We start from the raw sequence: 19,187 nt of genomic DNA on the forward strand, positions 1-19,187 counted from the left end.
TCACAACAACAACAACAACAACAACAACAACAACAACAATAATAATAATAATAATCTAAAACATATGTAAAACCTGTTTTTAATTTTTATACTTTGCTGATTTAAATTTTTTATACTTGTTTTTTTTTGCTCATGTTTATGTAAAGCATTTTGAATTACCATTGTTTATGAAATGTACTATTCGAATAAATTTGCTTTGCCTTAAAAAATGTCCAATACTTTTGTCTAAATTAACTAATTGAGTAACAAGGGAATTTTGGCATCAGAACATTTAATACTCATATTTAAAACGGATCGTTAAATTATGTTTCATATCTGAAGATTTGGCTGTGATGATTTAAAATAATCTAGATGCAATATTAAACATTGATAATTAGAATTACATCAACTTCTACTGCATTTTGCGCAAGCATACACGCGCACACGCACAAAAAGCATCAGATTTCCAAATTAGGTAAACGGATCATTGATTCAACCCCCCCCCCCCCCCCCCCCCCATCCAATATTCACTCATTCACAGGCCATTCAAAATGGAAGATGGTGCCTTTTTCCTTAAAAGTTTTTAGCTGTAACTTTGGTCCTTGGTGATGCATAAACGTCAAGTGAACGGCATACAAAGTTCATACGAATTTCCAAGAATGCACGATGTGTTTGCCATTAACGTCCAGAAGATATGACTATTCATTTTGTGTTGTCTGTATATATTTTTTTACTCCTAAAAGTGTCATGGCTATTGATTTTTGAATATGGTAACTTCATTGAAATTGATCATAATATACATTTTATACAATAATATACATAATACACAAGTCATAAAAGTTGTAATAACCCCTAGTACCAATGGATTTCCAATTCATATTTAAATGTGTGCCCAATAAAGAAGACCCCCTAGTTTTTCGCGATTCCGCGATCGCTGAATCCATAGCAAAATCAACAAAAAAGTCACAAATGTTTGCGCTCCTGCAAAAATCTTAATTAAACGCAAAACAATCTCAAAAAATGTAAATAATCTCATAAAACATCACATTTCAAACCATATAATGAAATGAAACCTTTTTAGTTTGCAATGAACTGGTTTACATGACTTATAGACATTGCATACGCAACGCACGTGATGTATTTGAGTGTCTCTCTAAAAACGACGTCTCACCTGCTCCCTCACAATCCTTACATTACATGGAATGGGAGACAGGGGAGTGTTCAGCTTGTGCAGTAAGCAGACGCAGATGAAGCGTGAGTGATTTACATGTGAAGTCAATGCAAAGATGAGATATAGATATCTTGTGGCCCGAATTGGGCATTTTGTGCGTTTGACGCGCTTCAGACTGCAAAAGAAAGTTGGAGCAATAGAACAAACCGGTGGAGATGAGATTTGTTCCAGGGTGATGGCTGCTGGACATAACCAAACTGAAGGACATTATTTGTGCTTTACATGTATAGCTGGTATTATGATGTGTCAAATCTATAAATTATTTTGTTTAACTCTTTCCCTGCAGTTAGCGAGAGAAAACGCTTACCCTGCTATTGACGAGTTTTACAGCAATCTGTGTTTTAGGTGTATTACAGCAGGGGAAGCCCTAGCGCATGTCTTATGTGTGACATGATGTCAGATGCTCCGGGGAGTGAAATCTGAGAGAAAGTAAAATCGTGGGTAAAAACAAGTGTAACACAACCTTCCTTTGGCTTATTCCTTACCGTTTCAGATCTTGTCTTGACAAGAGACCAAAATAAAGAAGCTTTATTTTTATGATTAGTGTCATTGTTTCAGATTGCCCACCTATCATAGTAGGCTACCTAATTTTTTAAATGTATATATATATATATTTTAATCGCAAAATTGTATGCAAATCTCTGGAAATTATAGACGAAAAAATACGTCACTTTTAATGCAAAAAAAATAATAATCACAAAAGAAATCGTGGAAAAACTAGGAGGTCTGATAAAGGGTTAATATTGCTGAATACCCATTTTGAAAGTTATCATTTGTATTTAAAAAGACCAATGGCTCCAACCTGTATGAGCTCATTTATACGATGAAGATCATCGTCAGCTCCGGCCTTTTTCTTGGGGACGAAGCCTTCCTGGAGAGTCGTCAGGCGACTGTAGACGTCATGCTCCAGATTGGACTGCAGACAGAAGACAAAACCCAATTACTCCCACATAAACTTGACATGTCCATTGTTGGGTGACTGCTAAAGTCTCAGAGAGAGTCTCACCAGCTGCATCAGCTGAGCTGCACAGAGGTGAATTTTCCAGCCCTGGGCTCTGCACACAACTCCCTTCTGATTGGCCACATCCTGCATGCTCCCCTTCTTGTCCTCTGATTGGAGAACACAAGCTGTTGTTAATGAACAACTAATGACACAATTAGGGCTGGACAAAATAAAAATGTAAGTTAATAGTTGTTTTGTAAGTGATTGATATGATATAAATTATCAATACCCATGAATTGTTTTTTTCTATGTTCTGTATTACAGACGCTAGAGGCCATAGTCTTTAGCCTCCTTGTTAGAGCAACTGACTCCGATGCGGAAAGTCGCATCCCAGCTCGGAGCGGGTTGGGTGGAGTAGGACTGGCGGGGTTACATTGGTGCCGTGACCTGGATGGGAGTGAGGTTTAGGGGGGTGAGTGTAGCAGAGGCCAGCTAGTGAAGTGCTGTGCCAGTAAACCTCACTCCTCTGACCTCTGAAAAGTGCACTAGCGACAGACGTTAGAAGCCATGGTCTTTAGACTTCCTTGGAAGAGCAACCAACTCCCATGCGGAAAGTCACCATTTCGATCCCAGTTTGGAGCGGGTTAGGTAATGTGTAGGGTTACACATGCAATATATATATATATATATATATATATATATATATATATATTTTTTTTTTTACTTTTTTTTTTTTTTACTTTTTTTTTGACCATACATAGCATTTTGTTCCCATGGCAACAGCTTACGAATTTGTATTACATTCCAGAGAGCTCAGTTTTATCAGCATCACAGTGAAAAATTAAACCCAGAATACCTCAGAATGAATTTCTCATCAGGCAGGAACTAGGACTGGGGATGCTCATTTTGGTTAATTTTGCGTTAACTGAATATTAATGGTTAGCTGGTCAGATTAATATTAAATTCATATTTAATAAAAATGCGGATTTATTTTAACATGTGAACAACAGCCGACAGAACAGAACATCTTCACACAGCTGCAGTGTTTCCAACAGCATAGAAAACAGAATAAACTAAATAAAAAGAACAAAATAAATCTGCCTTCCCTAAATATTTTTAATTCAAATGGCAAATTTAGATTACAAAACGAAAACACTGACTGAACCCTTTAAAGAACTGGCATATGCTGTTTGTCCAATCATATGTTTTTTTTTCTTCTGTCAAATAAAAATAGCAGGCTACCTCAAATCGATCGCTCCACGGATCACAAAAGTGAGTACACCTCTTACATTTCTGCAAATATTTATCTATAACTTTTCGTGGGACAACATTGCAGAAATGACTTTTTGACACAATGAAAAGTAGTCAGTGTAAAATTTGTTTAGCAGTGTAAATTTATTGTCCTCTCAAAATAACTAAAAATACAGCCAATAATAGCTGAACCCCTGGCAACAAAAGTGAGTACACCCCTAAGAAAAAATGTACAAATTGAGCACAATTAGTCATTTTCCTTCCCCTGTGTCATGTGACTCATTTGTGTTACACTGTCCCAGGTGTCACCAAATAGCAGGTGAGTTAAATTTGGTATAAAAGCTCTTCCACTCTCTCAACCTGGCCACTCAAAGTTCAACATGGCACCTCATGGCAAACAACTCTCAGAAGACCTGAAAAAACGAATTGTTGCGTTGCATAAAGATGGCCAAGGTTATAAGAAGATAGCCAACACTCTGAAAATATGTTGCAGCACAGTGGCCAAGACCATCCAGCGCTTTAAGAGGACAGGTTCTTCTCAAAACAGGCCTCGCCATGGTCCGCCAAAGAAGTTGAGTGCATGTTCTCTGCGTCACATCCAAAAATTGTCATTGAAAAACAGACGGATGAGTGCTTCCAGCATTGCTGCAGAGATTGAAGCGATGGGAGGTCAGCCTGTCAGTGCTCAGACCGTACGCCGCACACTGCATCAAATTGGTCTGCATGGTTGTCGTCCTAGAAGGAAGCCTCTTCTAAAGACGATGCACAAGAAAGCTTGCAAACAACTTGCTGCAGACATGCAAACTATGGACCAGGATTACTGGAACCATGTCCTTTGGTCTTATGAGACCAAGATAAACCTTTTTGGTTCAGATGGTGTCAAGCGTGTGGGGCGGCAACCAGGTGAAGTGTACAAAGACAAGTGTGTCTTGCCTACCGTTACACATGGTGGTGGGAGTGTCATGATGTGGGGCTGCTGGCATTAGGGAGCTACATTTTATTGAGGGAAACATGAATTCTAACATGTACTGTGACAAACTAAAGAAGAGCATGATCCCCTCCCTCGAGAAACTGGGCCACAAAGCAGTGTTCCAGCAAGATAATGACCCCAAACACACCTCCAAGATGCCCACTGGCTTGCTAAAGAGGCTCAGGGTAAAGGTGATGGACTGGCCAAGCATGTCTCTAGACCTAAACCCCATAGAACACATCTGGGGCATCCTGAAAAGGAAGGTGGAGGAGCACAAGGTGTCAAATGTCCACCACCTCCATGATGTTGTGATGGAGGAGTGGAAGAGGACTCCAGTGGCAACCTGTGAAGCTCTGGTCAACTCCATGCCCAGGAGAATTAAAGCCGTGCTGGAAAATGATGGTGGCCACACAAAATAATTAACATTTACATTTTTTTCTTAGGGGTGTACTCACTTATGTTGCCAGGGGTTCAGCTATTATTGGCTGTATTTTTAGTTATTTTGAGAGGACAATAAATTTACACTGCTAAATGAACTTCACACTGACTACTTTTCATTGTGTCAAAGAGTTATTTCTGCAGTGTTGTCCTAGGAAAAGATATAAATAAACATTTGCAGAAATGTGAGAGGTGTACTCACTTTTGTGACATACTGATATATATATATATAAAACAATATATCAAACAAGACTTAGCATTTTATGACATAACTTAATGTTTTAATGTGTATTTTACTTTCATTTTTCTAGTCTAAGGTTTCCAGCACACCTATGTGAATCAGTCGTGTTAGTCAGCAGAGGGTGTAGCAAACACAAGTGTGTTCAATAATCAAAAGCATTTAATCCTCAGTAACGATACAGGCCATTATACCGCCAGCCCTACCCACTACATCTCGAAGAAAGAGTCATCTCAGCATGCAAGTGCTAAATTTACATCATGTTTGTGATTAAATACACACTTGTGTTGAAATGTCCATTTTGCTGATTATTTATTTAAACAGTCAGTTGCATCTGAAGTGAAAACAGCATGAAGACATTATTCTTGTATCTTAAAGCAACAACAACCTAATTCAAATAAAAGAATAAAAGGCTGAATATCTACATATGTGTGGGTCTACAGCCCCTTTCACACAGTGATACCAGTAAATATCCAGAAATTTCCGGAACGACTTTACCGGTAAATTAATAAAAAAGGTGTTCACACAGGCACAGATGTTCCGGAATTTTTCCGGAAAAGAACATTCACACATCCATTCCAAAATACTGGCAAATTCTAACATCATTAACCAGAAATGAGCTTTAAGCGGCAGCACTTGTTTTTGTAAACAGAAGAGGTCTGTCTTTTTTTTGATGGTTTCACTTTTATTTAAACCTTTAGCAGCTAAATGTGTCTGGAAAAATATTCAAAGGCTTTATTTTCATAAATAGCACGAATGTGAATAAATCTGAATGTTCTGATTGGCTAAAGCAGACGTCTCACGTCAGAGCATTCTAGACGTGACTGCGTTCTTTCCAGCAATCTTACTTCTGTGCTCACACAGCGCAGCATTCCAGCAAATTACATCTTCTCTTTCTGGAAAATTGCCGGAACGAATTTAGCAGCATTTTCAAAAACGGCCTGATCACACATACAGATCTTTCTGGAAAATTGCTGGTAATTTTCTGCAAAGGTCTGCATGTGTGAAAGAGGCTTATGTCTAACTATGTAAATATAGTTTATGACCACTTATTGAATCTGAATAAAGAGGTGGGATCTGTTTTATGCACCCATGAACCTGTAATTAAAAAGCATTTACTGATAATTTTCTTAAATTTGGGGAAAAAATAAAACAAATAAATTAAAAAATAAAAAATTCTGAATGGTTCCCCAGCCCTAGGACACTTTATTACTGAATAAACACAAAAACGGCAATAAGATACTAAGTGATAAGGCTGGACAAACCCTTTATACGGACGTCACTGTATCTCTGAAAGTGATGGTATGCTGCTTTCCAGGGGTTCCGGTAGTGGCGTAACAGGGTAATCGGAGGGCGAACTCGGGCGGGAACATACCGAACTCCCTCCTCATCTGCAATCAGACACACAAATCAGTACCAAATCATCTTACACAACAGTGGGAAGTCAGTTTGTTATTTTTTGCTCAGAACTGCTGTCATCAGAGCAGCTGTAGTTGCTAGTAATCTCTATAGTGATTTACGATCTCCCAAGATGAGGCTCATTTTTCTCTCTTTATCTTGTTCCTGAACTTATACATTTGGCCTCTATACAAACTGATGTTACGACACTGACACTGTTGCCATTTCATAATGTACTATATGGAACAAAGGTTGATGGACTTTCACAGATATAAGGCAGGAGGGAGGCTTAAGATATGCGGCTGAGGTAAGTTTTTCTTTTTTTGAAAGGAGAGACAACAATCAAAGAAAAGAAGTATTGCTGGATGTATAATAACAATAACTGCGATGCTGAATTGCAATCAAGGTTACAAAATGGTTGTTAAAAATATATATTTTTTTTACATTAAATGATTTAAAGCATTAAGGATGAACTGCATTTCGAAAAACCTTTAAACTAAACTGTTAATTTATATTGTATTATTTCACAACTGCATAACATTTTTACTGTATTTTGATCATATAAATGCAGCCTTGGGAATCATAGAGGGAGAATTTTGAGTTTATTGTCATACCAGCTTCTCTGGCTATGTCATGGCAAAAAAAAAGATCAAGTTTACCACATTTTATAAAATATTCTAACAATTAAGTCATCAACAGCAACAAATAATGTACAAGATAAACTATACAAATAACAATAATGATAATATACAAGATAAAGGTTTACTTTTGATAAAAATTGACAATTTTAGAAGGATTCACATTTAAAAATATTTCATTTAAAGTCTCTCCAGATAAAAATTGTTGTCTGATAACATTAAAAAATAGGGCATTCCACAAAAATATGTTTAACAGTTTGGTTTCTGTTGCAATATTGACATTTTGGGGGTTCTTCTTCTTTGAGTAAATATTCTTGTGTGAGTCTTGTGTATTCGATATGGCATTTTCTGTAAACAATCTCATCATGTCTTATGTTAAAAAAAAAGAAAAAAGATTTTTTTCCTATTTCAGATTGGATTTCAAAAAGATTTTTTGAGCACTGATCCCATTCTGCTTGCCATTTGTTAAGAATGCAGCCCTTTATTAGTGACTTTAAATCTGAAGGTGGGATTTTGCACTCCTTTATCTTTCCTGCTAGGGCTGTTTTGGCAGCTTGTTCGCTTCCAAACAGTCCAACGTGTCCTGGGATCCAGCAGAAAACTGTATTGGAAAATTTTCTCTGTAGTTCATTCACTTTAATAAAAATGCCAATAATAATGGGATTCTCTAGTTTAAAAGAATTCAATGTTTGTAGACAAGATTTTGAGTCAGAAAAAATAATAAAATTGTGTTCTTCAGCATTTTCAATGTATTCCAGAGCCAAAAATAGAGCCTTTGCTTCACTTGGGAATCATAAAAATCTTATTTTTAAAAATAAATCATCACTTTAAACAACTGCATGCTTACAGATTCAATAAGTGTACAAATAAATATGAATTTTTATAGGACAAAATTAAAAAATAATAATTATAACATACTTCTATGATTTCAATAATTACATTTATTATAATATAATTTATTTCAAGGTACAATTCTCAATATTAACAAGCCATTAACTAAGACTTTAAGCTCGATGTATTAATTTGCTGCTTGTTATTAGTTAGTAAGGTAGCAGTTGGGTTTAGGTACTGGATGGGATGGGTAAGATTAAGGATGTAGATTAAGATCATACTTTTTATCTACTAAGAAACAGTAAATATCTTAATTATAAGCAGGTAATAAGCAAGAAGGAACTTAAAATGAAGTGTTAACTAATTTAATAATTGTTATTTTTTTCCACATTATATACATTACAACTTGATTTTTTGTCATTTTTGATGTAGAGAATAAAAACATTATTATTTTTAAGTATAATCTTTAAGATTATTAAACCTGTTAACACCATATTCATTAGAATAGAACTGTCTTTTTCCCTCTTTTGCCATCTAAAACAGATGGTGACTTGTATTCCAAAACCACTCGTATAAGGCTGTTTAGCATCAAGCAAGCAAAACACGCCAAAACCACAAACAGATTTGGATTAGTCATGGGACGATCAAAGTCAAGGTTTTAAAACAAAAAATTTTCTGTTATACCGTTTCTTTTTCTTAAATGTGCTGTAAAGAAATCTGTGTTTTTGAAAGTAATGAAGAGAGCAGAAGTCAATAATTTTAATTATTTAGCCTGTTTATTGGTGCAAAATATATGTTTCCTAAAATAAAAAGTATATTGTTCAATGGAGAAAAAAGTTTTTGTTGTTGTTTTGTTTTACACAGACATTTAAAGGCTTAACTAGGTTAATTAGGCAGGTTATGGTAATCAGGCAAGTTATTGTATGACGATGGTTTGTTCTGTAGACTATCGGGAAAAAATATTGCTTAAAGGGGCTAATAACTAAAAAATTTAAAACTGCTTTTATTCTAGCCGAAATAAAACAAATAAGATTTTCTCCAGAAGAAAAAATATTATCAGACATACTGTGAAAATTTCTTCTCTGTTAAACATAATTTGGGAAATATTTCAAAAAGAAAAAAAAATTCAAAGGGGGCTAATAATTCTGACTTTAAATGTATGTGAAAGAACATTTAGCACCCTTGAATTATTTATTTTCTGTTCTAAACACCATTGAAATTGAAGGATTTGCAGTGATGGGAACTAAAATATGTCAATAAAGTCTATTTTAAATAATAATTTTGAATGACATTATAAAATGTGACTTGTGCACATTACAAATACATTACATGCAAATTACCTACTTGCTTTTTTTATTCACAAGAATGCAATTTCGACCCAGTGACCCATAATCAACTTATTTTCTATTAAATATGTTAAATCACCGTTGATTAATCTTACCGATGTATTCTTTAGGAGGGGACTTGCGTTTCTCAGCTCGTTGGCTGAGGGGTTTGGGAGGAAACTTTTCCTCGTCTGTGCTGTTGGTCTCCATCATCTCGCTCTCCTCTGTGGAGATGACGTGCTGTTGTTTGCGGGGCTTCTTTCTGGGTGAAGCTCCAAGCGTGAGGTCTGTAGGAGGCACTGTCAACATCTGTGGCCCTGAGGTCACAGAAGAATGAGGAAAAAAAAAACACTTCCTCAGTTAAAGAAGGAGCTGGTTCATATGTTAAGCTGCAGATATATGCCCTTCTGAAAGATTATATTTCTCTTCATCATCTCGTTTGGTTTAAAGACCCAATACAAGCAAACATTTGAATGCTGCCTAAGCTACTGATTGCAAGACCTCAACAGTCTCATTTATTTCTATAGCCACAGTGCTAAATTGATTAATTTAAAAATAACTTAGTCATCAGAATATTATATGCAATAAACAAGATTCTCAAATATTTCAAACTGCTTAGTTTTATTGAAAAGTTATTCCAATCAGGAGTAAAAGAGCAGCTTTATAAACCATATTATTTATTTTGAAGCACAGTTTTTAAAATGTAAATGAGATATTTAAAGAAGAACACTGATCAAACTTGGAGAACATTTTTAAATACCTTCCAGTCACTCATGTTAATCTGCTATTATCCATAGATGGGAAGTAACTAACTCCAAATACTTCGTTACTGTACTTAAGTAGATATTTCTGGTATCGGTACTTTACTCCACTATTTTTCTGAGTGGTACTCCTTTTTCTGAGTTTGTACTCCTTACATTGTTACAAAAATATCTGTACTTTCTATTTCTTACATTTTTGAATCGGCTCGTTGCTTTCCTTTTCATGTGTTTTGTCGCATGATCTATGTTATTTCTTGTCATTGCACAATTTAAACACCTTTTTAATCAAACAATACATTTCTCGTCGCCGCGCACCTGTGTGTTGCAGTGCGTGGCTTTTTCAACTTCTGAACACGCACCACAGGTGGGCTTGTTTTTAAACTTACCATGAGAAAGGCAAGAATGACGAACATGGATGGGACAGAGAGAAACAGCGATGTAAACATACCAGATAATAAGATGAGTTTGGGCTGATCAGATCACAAGTAAACAAGAGACAAATTCCTGTTCAAATCTGGCATTTAAATGCTATTAAAAAGTCTTTTGTCCACTTTCGAACACTATGAAAGTATGAACACTGGAGGCATCTGATTCTTCAATCTAATACCGTGAAAGAGTTAGTACAGTTAGTACTAAACTAATGAAATACTTTATGATTGCGTTATGCATTGGGATTTATGTCCTTTATTTATTTGTCTTTAAGTTCATATTTCCTAGTACAGAATTTATATTCTTTTATAGTTTTAACATGTTTATTATATACATTGTAGTCTAATTTAAATTTGTTAGATTGTTAATTAAATATTTTAAAACATCAAAAGTATTAATACGGGGTAATATATGAATACAATTATAATGAAAATGATCAGAAATTTATACCGTGAAAAAACATGATGCAAAAATGTATTATCAGCGTTAATAACCTTTTCCATTAAATAAAATATACACAATACTCTAAAAATAAACTAACAAAACAATAAACAAACAAACAGTGAAATCGTATGAGCTTGCAAGTGTTGCCGTTTCAGAAAATGAAGCAGCTTTACCATATTGCAAAAATTATTTGTAGTCAGATACGTTAACGTTTTTTATTTTATCAAAAGTACAAAAAACTGAAATGTGTTTTGGAGAAAACAGAGTGTTAAATTTAAGACATTTATTAATTACAAAAATATAGGCAGCCTATAGAATTACGTTTTAGAGTATATGAACAGTATGGCAGCCGTTGTTTATAACAGCCATATAGTTAAGTCTTGTGTCCAGGTGGTGATACAGGCAACTTTGAGCAGTGTTGTTGGACAATATTGTAGAACGATGTTGCTTGGCTAATTTGTTGTTGACAAAATTAGAAATGCAAGTTATTTTGTATAGATGTATACATGATGTGCGGTGTAGTTACTACTGTGAAACTAAAACACATACAGTACTGAATACTTTTTACTTAAGTACATATTACAGGCCAGGCCATTCTTTACTTGAGTACAAAAGTGTAATTAGTACTTCAACTTTTACCAGAGTGGTTTTAAACATGAGTATCTGTACTTCTACTTGAGTAAAGGATGTGTGTACTTTTGCCATCTCTGCTATTATCTTACACAAACGTTTTTTAGCTGGTGTCCTGACTTTACAATTGAGTCTCTTAGTAAATGCAGGTTTAAGACACCATGTGGTTCCTTCCCTGCATTCATGACCCAATCAGCCTGCAATTTTAATGCAGGACGATGAGCCTCACTACAAAGTAAAAGCATTTGCTTGAAGTTGAAAACACTGAAATAATGAAATGGCCAGTTCAGTGTCCGGATCTAAACCTGATTTAAATTCTCTGAAAAATGCAGATCACTAAAGCAGCTATACTGTTGTGTCGAACAGTTCTAAGAACAGTCAGGGACAATTAAAGTTATTGACCACTGAATCCGAAATTTTCATCCATAATTTTCGCATGATAAAGAATAAATTCAACCTTATATCGTGTCGTATATATCGTATATATATATATATCGTATATATATATCGTATAAACTTTCGTCATTCTTAAAAATTTAATCGGGTACAACTTTTTCTGCTTTTCGGATCCAAAAAGATGTTTAGAAATGTTTTTTTGACAATTTAGGTCCACCATTCTAGCGAAAGGCAAAATTCAAAATGGTGTTGGAGGAACTAATCCACTTGGTCCCACAACACAAAGCTCTTTATGATAAGCAAAGTCTGGAATATTAAGACATGGCATACAAAAATCAATTGTTGCATGTAATTGTGGAACAGCTAGGAAATCAGGATGGTAGGTACTAATTTCAGATAAACGGTTTGTGAAAGATTATGTCATAAAGTTTTTAAAAAAGTAACTGAGGCAAACGAAAGCTTAATGGATTAATTAATATGCTTCTAACTTGGTGTGCAGGGTTTGTGTGTGTGACAAAAAAAAAAAAACACATACGAAAACTTTGGCTTTCAGTGTGCAAAGACCTTTTACAGTTGCATTTCTGTGTGTTTATAAATTGTTCTTAATTATAATTTTCACTACAGACTTGACATCAAATGCAAAAGATCCCACCTGGTTTTGAACTATCCACTGGTTCCGGCTCCTGCTTAATATTCAATTCTGGAAGATTGGAGCTGATGGCACATACTGAAGTATTACTAGCCGCTGGCTGAATGGGTTGAGCCACTACATTGGTCATTGAGGGGATTGGCGGAGTGACTGCCATGGCTGTAGGCAAGGCTGAAAGAGCAGGTGCAGGTTGGGAAGGTGGGGTCACTGATGCCAGGAGGGATGGAAGAGGTTGAGAGGCCAGCTGAGAGGGAGGTGGTCCCACGTGTTGTGCTTGCTGCTCAGTTCCCTGGCTAGGAAATGCCTCTATTGCAGCAGCCACTGACGGGGCGAGGCTCATGTGGATGTCAGGTTTGGGCTTCACTCTGCCAATGAGTTTGGAGATTTTATTGTTTTTAAAGCAGAGATGACATTATTGCATATATTGCATTACTAAGATTCAGGATGAATGTGTTAAATAGGTCTTAAGATCTCGAAATCAATCTGTATACTTCTTACCCTGCAGGACGAGGTGATCCTGACGCACTCCTGATGGGTCCATCGATTCTGGGGGCTGTAGTGTCACCAAGCTGAGTTGGGATCAGATTCTTCCTAACAGCAGCACTTTAATACAACAAAAGCATAAGAAAAACATTAATATTAAGTAATATGATAAAGAATAATATGACAAAATGAATAATAACTAAATAGGTGAGGTTTTTTTAAGTTGAAGAGCAAAAATTACATAAACTTGGATTGCTAAATAGTAGTGGTGTAACAGATCACAAATCTCATGGTTCGGATTACACTGTGGTTTTTGAGTCACTGATTAAACCATTTTTCAGATCAGAAAAAAAAGGGAGGAGACAAATGTCATTTGCATTCCATATATACAAAAATATTACTGCAAAAAGAAATGGTTTCAACAAACATAACTTAGAACCTGTAATTTTAATAAAAATAAAAATCAAGAAAGAACAAGCTGAAAAAAAGGAAAATATTCTATACGAAAAATTATCATTGCTACTGATGTTTATAATGCTAAACATAGAAATTTAACCTCTTGTACAACATATCGTATTTACTTTTAATGAATGATTCAACAATTCAGACATAAAACTTAACATTTCATTATAGGTATATCATTTTTGAAAACCTATTCAGTGACATAATTTTGATGGTTTTTTGTCGCCACCTGTTGGTTAAACAATGTAATTGCTACAACATTCACCAGCATCAAGTTCCATTAACGGTGATTTTAATCTTTACCATAAATGTCAGTGTTTATATCTGAACTATAAACTGTTCTCCCAGTACTTCTGTGTTGTTTAATTGTTTGTCAAATCACTCTCGGTCAAACGCAGATTTGAATGCAGCACTTCGAAGTATTAATAAACATCATTTTCATTTATCATTCATTTATCATTCATAATCATATCATTTATAAACTAATTTCGAGAGGATCACGTGCTTATGATCAACACTGCTGGCTCCTCATTAGCTCTGTAATCTGACCCATTAGATGATTACGGAAGCATTATAAACAACCAGAGTTTTTCACTCCAGTTATCTTCGTCTTGAAGCTTCCCCCCTTCCACCCCTACTTCCTCCCCCTTTTTCCGGTAGGGCTGGTTGGTGTTTCTGTGCAAAGTTTACTTGTTCTCCCCATGTTCGCATGGGTTTCCCCCGGGTCCCCCGGTTTCCTCCCACTGTCCAAAAACATAAACCATAGCCAATCGACTAAACCAAATTATCACCGAAAACAACCCTAGTTTACACTTCTCACGCGGCGACAAGCAGGGGAGTTCTCGAGACCTACCTGAGCTCGAACTCCCCTCTCGCCCTTCTAACGGGAGGGAGCCCTGGCCTCGAGGATATTACGAGCTCAGGGGTCTCTCCCGGGACCGCATGCCAAATACGCTTTATTGATTATCAGCTAAGTGTGAACTCTTGAAATAACATAAAAGCTTAGTCCAAACACTAAAACCAACTGTAAAATGAAAATCGGTAAAAATATGAACAAAAGCCAATTCTAAATATTCCAATAGTAGAAAATAAACAAAACTGATCTCTATGAGCAGATGCTAACAAATCATAAAGGCAATTATGCAAGCCAAACAGTTGTAATTAAATTAATTTTAATTGAAATATCTTTTTAATTAATATAGTTGACCATATTTTGAAATTGTAAATGTATTAATTACATTTATTTAAAATATTTAAAGTGTGAAGTACAATTGTAAAGTAGTACTTTAGGAATTATGGTAGGGATTTTTTTGTAATCACAAATCCTGCTGACATCTAATACTGCATTATAGTATATATCTAATATTTTTTTTAAATAATAAAAAGAAGATTCTGAGAGTAAAACAATTACACAATGCAAAGAAAGAAAACAAATACTTAATTACTCCCGAAAAGGGTTTCTTTATCCAAAATGAATTATTCAAAATAAGTATTTAATTTGGAGGTGAAATTTGACTTGAACTTGAGATTTACAGTTCATGCTCACCCTTCATTGGCAGGTTTTTTGCGCAGAATGCTGGGTCTAGGAGACGTCACAAGTGATGGTGTTCCTGTGTTGGCATTCTGATTGTGCGTCTGGGCCAGAGTGGAGGCAGGCTGACTGTTGCTGAATGCATTGCTCATAGAATTAGCCACAAGTGTGGAACAATCAGCCAGTACAACTAAAATGAAAACAACACAGAAAGACATTCATCACTACCTTTTTCTTTCACATGTTTAGTATGAACTCATATCCAGATCTTAAATTAAGGCTCAGAGCTGATCTGAGGCTCCTCACCTGAAGCTTTAGACTCAGTTGGAGGCTGTTGTTGGTTAACTGGTGAAGGCTGGATACTCGAGGTGGTGATCTGGGCAGATGTATGCAGGCTCTGGGCTTGGATGGGTGTAGGTTGGATGCCCTGTGCTGTCATGGCAGCCGGTTGGATGTTTTGAGTGTTGATCTGAGTGATGCGGTCAACTGTCATCAGCTGCATTGAGTTCAGATGAACTGCAGATGCGACTCCTACACCAGCTTGGGTGGGCATGGCTGCACTGGGCGCCTGAGCAGTCACTGTGTCCACATGATAAAGGTGTGTTAATAACCTAAAGCTCTCCAATATCAGTGAATTTTTATGGCGATGGGAACTGTATATGTTTTTGTAATATTAACTTAATTAAGCACAACACAGTACCTGGATAAGGGCGTATAGATGACACAGAGCTGGTGATGGGGGTGTATGTGTGGGTCAGCGGGTACGGTGCAGACTGGTAGGTGGGCAGGAAGTACTGAAACTGTACTGGAACAGATTGTCTGTGGAGATGTAGTATTATATTGTCAGCACAGAAACGTGTATTATCAGGGGCTGTTTCCATATCATGTGCAAAATGCATAGAAAGCATGAGTGCGTCACTTCCTTCACCATTTTCAATGCGATTTGTTACTGTACAGTAGGGTTGGGTCGATAGACGATGCCATAGTCCATCGCCAATGGCCGACAGACATCACGATGCTGAGGAGGCATCGCAATCCTCCGCCCCCATCACAGCAGCAACCCGCTCGCAAAAAATACACTCTTAGGCCCCATTTACATGAATACATTTAGCTTTAAAATGGCATTTTAGAACAAAAACGATCCACGTGCACACTGGCGTTTCACCTAGCGTTTTTGATAAGCCCTCCTTCCACACTATACCACTGAAAACGCACATCACATGACCACATGCAAACACACACACACACACACACACACACTCTGTCATGCGCTGCAGCAAACACTCGCGTCTAAGCTCCAGCAGTCAGGGGGTGCTTTGAGCACAAAACCCCAGAGAGCAGTGCACGTCGGACAGTTTATCAAGGATGTACCACTGGATTGCATCTCACTATAGTTGTTAAGCATGATATTTAATTAAGCTTCACTATACCTAACGACTCTTCGGTCTTTTGAATCTGTCAGGTAACATGTCACAGCGTCAGTACACTGCTTCAAGCTTTCGCTTTCACACTTGTACTTAGTAATTTTAGCGAAAACCTCAGATACTGTTGTTGCTGTTGGTTGTGCACCTTTTTTACCAACCAAGTTTGTCGACGCCATTATAACGACACCGATTACTCTGCCTATTCATGCCAGAGTCCCGTAGAAAAAGGTTATTGACAGGTGGCAATTTGTGTGTTACTTATCTTTTTTATTTATGATTTGGTTATGGGTAAAACAAAGACCATGCGGGTCAGGTAGTTGAAACGGTAGGCATCAAATAATTATTCATTCAATCATTTTCTTTTTGGCTTAGACCCTTTATTAATCTGGGGTCACCACAGCAGAATGAACCGCCAAATTATCCAGCACATGTTTTACGCAACGGATGCCCTTCCAGCCGCAACCCATCACTGGGAAATACAAATAATTAATTTGTTATGAATTAATAAATTATTCATAACTAATTAATTCACCACCGCCTACGACGACGATGCCATCGTCCATTGCGATGTTTCACATTAGACATTGTACGATGCCAAATTGGTCGACATCGCCCAACCCTATTGTACTGTTACTGTAAAATTTATTGTCCCCTTTTGGGGCGAATTGTTCTGCAGCGTAACAGATGTACAACACATATCATACTACACACTTAAGACAAACATTAAACAACATTTATAGTACTAATAAAACAGCAACTGCCTCCTCTTCCCATTAAAATTCAGCAAATCGATCGCACAAGGAACAAATATAGGGTCCCCAAATGGACCCTATACCGACATCCTGAAGGACGTATTTGAAATGAATCAAAAAGAGGATGGATTATATCAGATGTAATTTAATGGGCGTTCTTAAACACCTGGCTTTCATACAAATAGGATAACCCTGACACTAATACCCCTTACCCCTAATACTTTGCTGCAGGTATTTAAAACCTTATACAGTGAGTTCTTCTGTTTTACTTGGCAAACCAACAAATCATTGAAAAAGTTCATATGGATTCTATATAAGCCTTATAAAATGCCACCATCAGAGTCCTATCAATATTAAATTGCGCTCACCTGACTAGTCCTTGCTAGGTGACCATCAACCATTGTTCAGACAAACTGACAAACCATTGCTGTAGCTCTGATACAAGTTTAATTCATGGAGAAAATTTTAAAACCACTGCAGTGTTTGGGTGCTCTGTGTTCGTCTGAGGTAATTATCCTATCGTTATTACTGAAATGTGTATATTCCATGCAAAGCATGAAGCTTTTTGGTTAGTTCTAGTCACATGACTCGTGGTGAGCTTACAGCATTGTCAAAAGTTGAGATGTTTTCAACTAGCTGCACATGGAAAACGCTAGTACGACGTGCCACCATTGGAAATAGCAAACTTGAACCAGCAACTGGTGTGATATTAGAAAATTCAAAATGCATGTCATAAATTGCTACATTTTATTTACATAATGGTTCTGATTATCTTTTTTTAGTATAGGATACTTTTTATAACACTGTACTTGTTAAATAATATCTTTAATAAATGTGTTTACATGAAAAAAACAACTGACCCAAACCCTTTAGTGATTTATCCAATCCACACTATATAATAAGGTGATTGACTATAAGTGCATTCCAAATCGTATACTTATGCACTATTCCATGCCATTTTGTAGTATAAATAGTGTAAGTAGTGCATTTACGCTGAAAACTCTAAAAACATAGAGGAAGGAGTGAGGCTTTCGGGTGCTCATGTTGAATTACTTTATTTTGGATTGTGAAAGAAATATTCTCCTACAAATGTGATTATACCACCTCCCAATGGTGAATACTTATACTAGTTATACTCATGGCAGGTATTATTTGGTAGTTTGGTCATTCATTTCACTAATTTGGCAACCGCCAAATGTCATCAGGGAAACAGTTTGAACTTCCGCTTAGTAAAAAAAATTAGTATTCCAATTCCAACACTACATATGTATACTATGCTGTTGAGTGTGTGCGTGTGTAAGTGCATAGTGTGCCATTTGGGACGCAGCTTATGAGTATAGGTATGACTAAACTCACTCTCTCCCTCTCTCATAGTTTAAATCTATAACAAGATTTTTGTGTACAAAAGGTTCTTCACAAGCAAAAAAATAGACTCAAACAGCCACTGTAAACTCTCATTGGTAGACTATTTGAAACATGAATGAAGAGGATTTATACCTGTTGTCAGTGCGGTTCTCCATGGTGATGGGGTTGGGAGAGGAGCGGTGGCCAGAGATTGGAATGAGGTTCCCTCTTTCTGTGTATTCAGACTGAATACGTGGTGATGTGTGTGTGATAGGCTGCGGAACCACTTTAGCTAAGTGGAACAGAAGTTGCAAAAAACAACACATAAGTCTTTCTTTCATTTTACAAGCAATACCTTCTAGGACACAGGTGTTAAATCCAGTGTCAAATCCCCAATTAAACACAATTGGGTTCTTTATTTTATTTGAAACCTACAGGTAAGTGTGTTCAAGCAGGGTTGGAACTAAACTGTGCAGAGCTGTGGCCCTCCAGGAACTGGATTTGACACCTGTGTTCTAGGAAATCTGATCATAAAAACAATGTAAACATATTGCTATGTTGCAAGAGTGTAAATTCCTCACAGATGAACTCACAATGTCAAAGATATGCCACCAAAACAGTTATGATTTCAACAACAGCT

General features: G+C 36.5%; 1 protein-coding gene across 1 annotated transcript in view; it reads right to left on the reverse strand.

The window, feature by feature from the left end:
* The window catches only part of sap130b (Sin3A-associated protein b), a 36,184-nt gene that overhangs the window by 1,472 nt on the left and 15,525 nt on the right, over positions 1–19,187 (reverse strand). The window contains exons 11-20 of the mRNA XM_056475072.1: positions 18,701–18,839; positions 15,728–15,846; positions 15,334–15,606; positions 15,043–15,217; positions 13,050–13,154; positions 12,555–12,916; positions 9,359–9,559; positions 6,316–6,441; positions 2,217–2,320; positions 2,013–2,126 (exon numbers count right to left, since the gene is read on the reverse strand). Of these exons, the coding sequence (XP_056331047.1) occupies positions 2,013–2,126; positions 2,217–2,320; positions 6,316–6,441; positions 9,359–9,559; positions 12,555–12,916; positions 13,050–13,154; positions 15,043–15,217; positions 15,334–15,606; positions 15,728–15,846; positions 18,701–18,839 (1,718 nt within the window). The remainder of the gene's footprint in view (positions 1–2,012; positions 2,127–2,216; positions 2,321–6,315; positions 6,442–9,358; positions 9,560–12,554; positions 12,917–13,049; positions 13,155–15,042; positions 15,218–15,333; positions 15,607–15,727; positions 15,847–18,700; positions 18,840–19,187) is intronic.

This window comes from Danio aesculapii, chromosome 2 (assembly GCF_903798145.1).
Source record: "Danio aesculapii chromosome 2, fDanAes4.1, whole genome shotgun sequence".
NCBI lineage: Eukaryota > Metazoa > Chordata > Actinopteri > Cypriniformes > Danionidae > Danio > Danio aesculapii.